Here is a 9373-nt window from a genome sequence, read left to right as displayed (position 1 = left end):
CTATTCTATTCTAAATCTGTAAAGGCAGACAATAAAATCAGACTTGCCCGTTAGTCTTTCCAGAGGCTCAGGGCAGGGCGAGGCTTGAAAGATGGCTTCTCTGTTGCTGAGGCCTCGGTAAGCAGCGTTGCCCAGGTGGACTCTCTGGTGCTTGGTCAGGTAGGGCCTCCAGCGGAAGCTCTCCCCGCACTGGAGGCACTTGTACGGCTTCTCCCCGGTGTGGATCCTCAGGTGCTCCGTCAGGGTGGAGCGCCGGTTGAAGCTCCGCCCACACCGGGGGCACTCGTAGGGCTTCTCGCCCGTGTGGATGCGCCGGTGGGCACTCAGGTGGGAGCTCTGGATGAAGCGCTTCCCGCAGGCCAGGCACTCGTAGGGCTTCTCGCCCGTGTGGGTCCGCCAGTGCAGCAGGAATTCCGACTTGCAGTGAAACCACCGGTCACATTCGGGGCACATCAGCTTCTTCCGGCCCACGTGGAACATGCTGTGCTTTGAACCAGCTGCCCTGATGTGCCTGGAAGGCTCTCGCCAGATGTGCTCGGCCTGCAGCTCCCACTGTCTCTGCAGGCCACACCGGGACTCTGACGCTAAGGAAGTGTTCTCCGGGGCTGGCCCCAGCAAAACCCACGGCGGATCTTCTGGATCCAAAATGTCAGGCTCTGCAATCTCTTCCTTGATCTCCCTCACGATCACCTCGCTTGCTGGCATAGTGGGAGAAGCCAGAGCAAAGTTGTTTCCTGAGAAAGAGAAAGGGGGGGGGAGAAAATGAGCTAAGGCAGTGGTCTCCAACCGTGGCAACTTTAAGACTTGCGGACTTCAACTCCCAGAATTCCCCAGCCAGCTTTGCTGGCTGAGGAATTCTGGGAGTTGAAGTCCGCAAGTCTTAAAAGTTGCCAAGGTTGGAGACCCCTGAGCTAAGAGACAAGTAGGGGAAAAGGTAGTCAGATTCCCAACTCTGGAGTAATTAGGCTCAATAGTGTGTAGTTTTGGGGTACCAATATAGGTAGTCCTCGGCTTTACGACCACAACGGAGCCCGAAATTTGTGTTGCTAAGCACGATAGCTGTTCAGTGAATTTTGCCCCATTTTACGACTTTTTTTTCTTTTGCCCTGGTTGTGAGGTGAATTATTGCAGTTGTTAAGTTGGCAACACGGTCGTTAAGGGAATCTGGCTTCCCCATTGACTCTGCTCATCAGCAAGTCGCAAAAGGGGATCACGTGACACACACACACCCCGGGGACATTGCAACCCATCACAAATATGAGCCAGTTGCCAAGCGTCCAAATTTTGATCACATGACCGTGGGGACGCTGCCATGGTCGTAAGCGTGAAAAAAAACGGTCATAAGTCGCTTTTTTTTTCAATGCCGTTGTAGCTTTGGTCACTAAATGAACTGCTGTAAGTTGAGGACTATCTGTAGAAAGAGGCCTTTGATCACATAACCTTGGCCGCCATCTTGATTTTTTTTCCCCACACACCTACACACTTTTGTGGACATCCCTGAACAAACGATAAAGGAGGATAGAGAAACGACAATCTGATCTGAGGGTTCTTTGGTGTTCTCCGAGCTGCGTTGTTTTCCTGCAGACGTTTCATCAACCAAACTAGGCAACATAATCAGTGCTAGTAAGGAATGGGATCTGCTCTCAATTTATATTCTAACAACCTGCCCTATCAGTGTCTGTGGGAACGGTCTTGGAGGTTCTTTAGTTAGGCTGTTTACTGTTAGCTTGTTCGGCAACTCCTTGATTTGGGGTAGTGTTTACTTCTTGATTGTTGGTCTGATGTCTTTGTTTCTTTTTTGTTTGTTATCTCTTTTGTGCAGTATGTAGATGTTGTTTCTGTCTGTGTGTCTAAAAAGGTAAAGGTTCCCCCGCACATGCGTGCTAGTTGTTTCCGACTCTAAGGGCCGGTGCTCATCTCCGTTTCAAAGCCGAAGAGCCAGCGCTTGTCCGAGGACGTCTCCCTGGTCATATGGCCAGCATGACTAGACGCCAAAGGCGCACGGAACGCTGTTACCTTCCCACCGGAGTAGTCCCTATTTTTCTACTTGCATTTTTTACGTGCTTTCGAACTGCTAGGTTGGCAGAAGCTGGGACGAGTAACAGGCGCTCACTCTGCTACGCGGCACTCGGGATTCGACTCGCCAAACTGCCGACCTTCTGATCGACAAGCTCAGCGTCCTAACCCACTGAGCCACTGCGTGTGTCTATTGATGGCCAATTTGTCAGAGTACCAGTCCCCCAGGAACTGTCTAGAGTTTCTGGATTTGGTTTATTCTAGGATGATTTCAATAGTTTCCCACTTGAATCTATGGCTAAGTCTGTCCATGGATTGTGAAATTAAAAGAGTTTTCATCATGTCTTCTGACTGCTGGTTGGTGTTCATGGATGCACCCATGGACGAATTCCTGGGAGCCTGGCACTCTGACCACTTGGCCATTAACAGACAGAAAGACGTAAACAACATTTGCATCCTGTGCAAAAGAGCCAATCAACAAGCCGAAAAAGGAACAATAAAACCGAAACCCCTCCCCCACCAGCAATCAACACTCAGAGGAGCATAGACCAGGGGTGTCAAATATAAATTGACAGCAAACTCCTCTTCCTACTAGTCCTGATGATATTTGGATAATGAAATGTCTCCAAGAAAACAACCAAGCTCAGAGTGCATCAAGGACCCCTCGTTTCAACCCAGAGCTACAAATATGTTCCTTTATTGACAGTCTGATCTGCTCCTTAAGCCAACTTTCTCTTATGCCGATGTAAATTTCCAAAGTTAGGCCAAGCAGGAATTAGTCCTCTTGGGACATCTTCACCATGGACCGAACTGGAGGTCAACCTCCTAGACCAGGGGTAGGCAACCTTGGCTCTTTTATGACTCGTGGACTTCAACTCCCAGAATTCCTGAGCCAGCACAGCTGGCTCAGGAATTCTGGGAGTTGAAGTCCACGAGTCATAAAAGAGCCAAGGTTGCCTACCCGTGTCCTAGACGATCAGGAACCAGGTTTTTTGGACATCCGAGATATGGACAAATCAGAGATCAGCTGGCCAGCTTCATATACAAGAGCCTAGAAAGCTCAGTTCAGTTGTGTGTGGGCTGCCAAGTGGCACTACACAATGCAGCTCACTTTGCCTCCAAAGATGCCAGCCACATCTGTTGGTGGAACATCAGAACAACAGAAGATTAGACCATGGCCATTTAGAACAGAACAGAACAGGAACAGAGTAACAGAGTTGGAAGGGACCTTGTAGATCATCTAGTCTAGTCCAACTCCAAGCAGGAGACCCTACACCATTTTTGATAGATTTAGCCCCAAAGCTCATCGCTGCTTCACCTTCCTTTTCTCTCACCTTCATATAGGTTGAGGGGGATTTTTTTCTCCTCTGAAGCTGCTTGGGCAGGGATCCATGGCTCTTCTCCTCGTTCCAGATGATAGATCAACTCGGGCTTGGGGATTGCAACAGCTGCATTGCATGCATGCATGCACAAGTGTACACAAAAGAGGGAGAAAATAACGAAGTTGGTTAAATGCCTGGCAAGCCCGCAACTGACACAAACAGCAGTGAATGTCCCAAAGAGTCAGAATGTTTGAAGAGACTAATTTCTATAAATAATGCAAAATGAAATGTTCTTTGGACAGGGGCTACCAACGTAGAAAATGCTTGCCGGTTTCAGGCAACTGTGGCCCTCACACAAATGAAAGAGAATTTCGTATTTTTAAAAAATGGTTGAATCTTTTTAAATGTCTCTCTCTCTCCCTCCCTCTCTCTCTCTCATTTCACCCCCTCCTCTTTGTGGCAGCCTCTCAAATACTGGAATTCTGCTATTATGTCCCCCCCTAGTCCTTCTTTTCTCTAGACTGGCCATTCCCAAATCCTGCAACCGTTCTTCATATGTTTTAGTCTCCAGGCCCTTAATCATCTTAGTTGCTCTTCTTTGCGCTTTTTCCAAAGTCTCAACATCTTTTTGGTAATGTGGTGACCAAAACTGGATGCGGTGTTCCAGGTGTGGCTTTACTACGGGTTTATAAAGCAGTAGTGGGTGACTTAAGTCAAGGAGTACCTATTAAGGTACAGCTGGCAAGGAGATTGCTTCACACCCGCCATTTTGCAGCAGTTCCCATTTGCATCCCACTAAGCAAAGGTGGCTCAGTGGGTTAGGACGCTGAGCTTGTCGATTGGAAGGTTGGCAGTTTGGCGGGTTGAATCCCGAGTGCCGCGTAGCAGAGTGAGCGCCTGTTACTCGTCCCAGCTTCTGCCAACCTAGCAGTTCGAAAGCACATAAAAATGCAAGTAGAAGAATAGGGACCACTGCGGTGGGAAGGTAACAGCGTTCCGTGCGCCTTTGGCGTCTAGTCATGCCGGCCACATGACCACGGAGACGTCCTCGGACAAGCGCTGGCTCTTCGGCTTTGAAACGGAGATGAGCACCGGCCCCTAGAGTCGGAAACGACTAGCACACATGTGCAGGGGAACCTTTACCTTTACCTTAAGCAAAGGGGGTGGGAGGAGGGAATTTTTACCCAGTGAAGCCACAGTGTCGTAGTTTTCTTGCATGACATCCCAGTACAGATCTCTCTGCTCTGCATCCAGGAGAGTCCACTCTACCTCTGTAAAGTATACGGCCACGTCTTCAAATGAGAACGGAGGTGCCTGCAAGGACGGTAGACATGATTGGGGCAATAAGTTCCCTTGTGGTCTTCATTTTAATAAGTGCAACCTATTTTGGTTCCCCCCCCCCAACCCCTCTGCTACCTGAAAAGGTTCTGTTGTCACCATCTCTGTTCCTCCCAGAGGAGGGAACGTTCCAAAGACAAACACACACATCATTTTGCCAAATCTGTCAGGGAGAAAAGGGGAGGTCAGATGGGGTACCTTGGTTGAGGGGTGCTGTTCTTTTAAAAATCAGTTGCTCTCTTTGCTACATACATATGCACAAACACATAAAGACAAGTCTTGGCCCACCATTCTTTAGACTCCTACTGCGATTGTATGTAGGAAATCTGAAAGCAGTCAGGATTAAACTCTCATTTTACACAATTAAGAATGAGGCACTGGGATGAAATACAGATAGTCCTTGACTTACAGCAGTTTGTTTAGTGACTGTTCGAAGTTACAGAAGCACAGAAGAAAGTGACTTATGACCGTTTTTCACACTTAAGACCACTCTGGCATCCCCAGGGTCACGTGATCAGTGCTTGGCAACTGACTCATATTTATGACGACTGTAGTGTCCCAGGGGCACGTGATCACCTCTTGCGACCTTCTGAAAGGCAAAGTCAATGAGGAAGCCAAATTTACTTAACAACTGTATTGCTAACTTAACAACTTGCAGTGATTCACTGAACAACTGTGGCAAAAAAAGGTTGCACAATGGGGCAAATTTACAGTTTGAAGCTAAAACCCCCCCCAGAATAGAATAGAATAGAATAGAAACTTCTGTCGTTAAGTGAGGCACTTGTTAAGTGAATTTTGCCCCTTTTTACCTTTTCAGTGCCGTTCTAAACTTCGTGTCAGGACCCACCCCAAACCACGTCTTAGGAAGACAAAATTCTTGGAGTCAAATCTATTCCAAAAAGAATCTTTACTACGACATGCTTGGTTGTAGGAAAACGAGACAGGACTTAATATTATTCCACGAAGTAAACCCTTATAAAGAGTTCCCGGTTTAACCCCCCCTTAACCCCATTTGGTCAGTCCCCCATCCTTTCTCTCGTATCATCCCTCTCTGGGAAAAAAGGAACTTAGGACCCTTCATGTTTATTGCTCTCTTCCGTGACAAAAGCCAGATGCCAGCCCCCCCCCTTTTGTTTCCCCAGTTCAAAAGGCTTCTCCTTTCCTTTGAAATGCCTAATACCGGTTCAATACACATCTCTTCTCTTCTCTTCGGGGAGATGGCCGAATCCATGGCATAATGTTTGAAACATTCCATTTATGAATATGATATAAATGGATTCTGACACTCCGGTCACTGTTGTAGGTCAAAGATTACTTATTTATTTATTTATTTATTTTAATTCCATTTATATCCCGCCCTTCTCCGAAGACTCAGGGCGGCTTACAAGCTTAGCAGTAGCCTTCATTCTATGTACAGGGAGTGCAGAATTATTAGGCAAATGAGTATTTTGACCACATCATCCTCTTTATGCATGTTGTCTTACTCCAAGCTGTATAGGCTCGAAAGCCTACTACCAATTAAGCATATTAGGTGATGTGCATCTCTGTAATGAGAAGGGGTGTGGTCTAATGACATCAACACCCTGTATCAGGTGTGCATAATTATTAGGCAACTTCCTTTCCTTTGGCAAAATGGGTCAAAAGAAGGACTTGACAGGCTCAGAAAAGTCAAAAATAGTGAGATATCTTGCAGAGGGATGCAGCACTCTTAAAATTGCAAAGCTTCTGAAGCGTGATCATCGAACAATCAAGCGTTTCATTCAAAATAGTCAACAGGGTCGCAAGAAGCGTGTGGAGAAACCAAGGCGCAAAATAACTGCCCATGAACTGAGAAAAGTCAAGCGTGCAGCTGCCAAGATGCCACTTGCCACCAGTTTGGCCATATTTCAGAGCTGCAACATCACTGGAGTGCCCAAAAGCACAAGGTGTGCAATACTCAGAGACATGGCCAAGGTAAGAAAGGCTGAAAGACGACCACCACTGAACAAGACACACAAGCTGAAACGTCAAGACTGGGCCAAGAAATATCTCAAGACTGATTTTTCTAAGGTTTTATGGACTGATGAAATGAGAGTGAGTCTTGATGGGCCAGATGGATGGGCCCGTGGCTGGATTGGTAAAGGGCAGAGAGCTCCAGTCCGACTCAGACGCCAGCAAGGTGGAGGTGGAGTACTGGTTTGGGCTGGTATCATCAAAGATGAGCTTGTGGGGCCTTTTCGGGTTGAGGATGGAGTCAAGCTCAACTCCCAGTCCTACTGCCAGTTTCTGGAAGACACCTTCTTCAAGCAGTGGTACAGGAAGAAGTCTGCATCCTTCAAGAAAAACATGATTTTCATGCAGGACAATGCTCCATCACACACGTCCAAGTACTCCACAGCGTGGCTGGCAAGAAAGGGTATAAAAGAAGGAAATCTAATGACATGGCCTCCTTGTTCACCTGATCTGAACCCCATTGAGAACCTGTGGTCCATCATCAAATGTGAGATTTACAAGGAGGGAAAACAGTACACCTCTCTGAACAGTGTCTGGGAGGCTGTGGTTGCTGCTGCACGCAATGTTGATGGTGAACAGATCAAAACACTGACAGAATCCATGGATGGCAGGCTTTTGAGTGTCCTTGCAAAGAAAGGTGGCTATATTGGTCACTGATTTGTTTTTGTTATGTTTTTGAATGTCAGAAATGTATATTTGTGAATGTTGAGATGTTATATTGGTTTCACTGGTAAAAATAAATAATTGAAATGGGTATATATTTGTTTTTTGTTAAGTTGCCTAATAATTATGCACAGTAATAGTCACCTGCACACACAGATATCCCCCTAAAATAGCTATAACTAAAAACAAACTAAAAACTACTTCCAAAAATATTCAGCTTTGATATTAATGAGTTTTTTGGGTTCATTGAGAACATGGTTGTTGTTCAATAATAAAATTAATCCTCAAAAATACAACTTGCCTAATAATTCTGCACTCCCTGTATATGCCTGCTTATTAGGGCTTTCATACACCCCCCCAAGCGGCATTATTACAAAGTCAGCTTAATTGCCCCCAACATGTTGTGGTTCCCAACATCCAGAACGCTCCAGTGGGAGGAAGGATGCTTTAACCACGGAACCTGCTTCTTCTTTTTTTTTTTATTGAAAAGTTTTTCAATACATTTTATCTTTAACAACCACCTGCTTTTGTTTCCTTGTTTGTTATTTTTAAATCCAACCTTTTCTTGTCAGGACAGGTGGGAAAGAGAGGTGCAGGCAACCGAAGCAAAGCCGTGGGTTACCTTCCGCAGCTGGGACGCCTCCGTCCCGCGTCCCTGAACGGTGCAGGAACCCTCGGCTGGATGGAGGAATCATAGGATAGCTGACTGGGAGGGGACCTTGGAGGTCTTCTAGTCCAACCCCCGGCTCCCGTTCGAAGAACGGAGGATGGAGGGGATTGCAATTGAATCCCACCACCCCACCCCGCCGCCTAAGCCTTGGGCTGCTCGGCCCTCCGGCTCAGGCCGGGCGCCAAAGCCGCCCCCGAAGGCGCGGACTCTTCTTCGGCTCCATAGACGCCGCGGACCGGATCTCGCCGCCTCGGCTCGAGGAAGACCAGCCTCTCCGAGGTCGCCGAGCGGGGAACGAGGGAGAAGGAAGAGAGGCAGAAGAGAGGAGCTTCTTGCGGGAGGCCTCGCCCAGCCGAGGAACCGGAGCCATCTGCTGGCCGCGCCGGCCGGCCTGCCTGCCTGCCTGCCGCGGGGGAAGAAGCAACCGGGGGCGCCCGGGAGCCCTTTACGCGCGCTCCTAGCGGAGATGGGGAGGGAGGGATCCCCAAGCCCACCATCCCCAGCCCGCTGTCCGATTGGGGATGGTGGGAGTTGCTGCTGAGCTGCCGGATCTGGAGGTTGCTCGCTGAGTCTCGGGCAGGTGGCTAAAGATCTCCAACCTGGCGCCCTTCCTTCTGGAAGGTGCCCAATGGGGTTGGCAGGCAGGCTTAGTGGCCGGGGATAATGGGAGCGACTCTGGATCAGAGGAGGCCGGGAGGAAGTAAGCCAGAAGCTCCATACAGGTAGTCCTCGAGGTACGACCAGGACTGAGCCCAGCATCTCTGTGCAAAGACAAGTTATGGCGAGTTTTGCCCCAGTTTACGGACGACCTTTCGTTGCCACAGTCGCTAAGTGAATCGCTGCGGGGTTGTTAGTAACACGGCTGTGAAGTGAATCTGGCTTCCCCATTGACCTTGCTTGACAGAAAGTCACAAAAGGCGATCACATGACCCTGCAACCTTACATGCCAGTTTCCAAGTGCCCATCACATGCCCTGCCATGGGGATGCAGCAATGGTTGTTAAGTGTGAAACATGGCCATAAGTCATCTCTTTCATACTGTTGTAACTTTGGTGGCTAAACAAATGATTGTAAGTTGAGGGCTACACACACACTCTTACACAGACACAGACACAGACACAGACACACACACACACACACACACACACACACACACACACACACACAGAGAGCCATCAGACTATTCCCCATCAGGGAAAATTGCTTTACTGGGATCACAGGATATTCACAAGAGAAGACATAAAGTTGCAAACAAATGAACACTTTTATTAACTTGGTGGCACACACTGTTTTCTTCTCAGGAGAACACAGAACTTTCTGAGCATAATTATCTGTCGCTCTCCCTGCATATCTTACTTGGAGCAAGCAGTAAC

The 9373-nt window shown here is 48.0% G+C and overlaps 1 protein-coding gene across 1 annotated transcript; it reads right to left on the bottom strand.

Moving 5' to 3' along the window:
- On the bottom strand, positions 1–8116 carry LOC310633348 (zinc finger protein 2-like; the record flags this gene model as incomplete). Its single annotated transcript, XM_083351050.1, has 5 exons — positions 7954–8116; positions 4755–4839; positions 4523–4652; positions 3351–3464; positions 1–734 (listed from the first exon to the last, which is right to left on the bottom strand). The coding sequence occupies exons 2-5, from the start codon at positions 4827–4829 to the stop codon at positions 1–3; spliced, it is 1053 nt and encodes a 350-aa protein (XP_083207176.1). The 5' UTR covers positions 4830–4839; positions 7954–8116.
- Positions 8117–9373: the final 1257 nt, after the last annotated feature.

The sequence above is a fragment of the Vipera ursinii genome (assembly GCF_947247035.1).
Source record: "Vipera ursinii genome assembly, chromosome: 2".
Taxonomy (NCBI): domain Eukaryota; kingdom Metazoa; phylum Chordata; class Lepidosauria; order Squamata; family Viperidae; genus Vipera; species Vipera ursinii.
The sequence above is the reverse complement of the archived record's forward strand: the minus strand, read 5'-3'. Positions and strand labels throughout refer to the sequence as shown.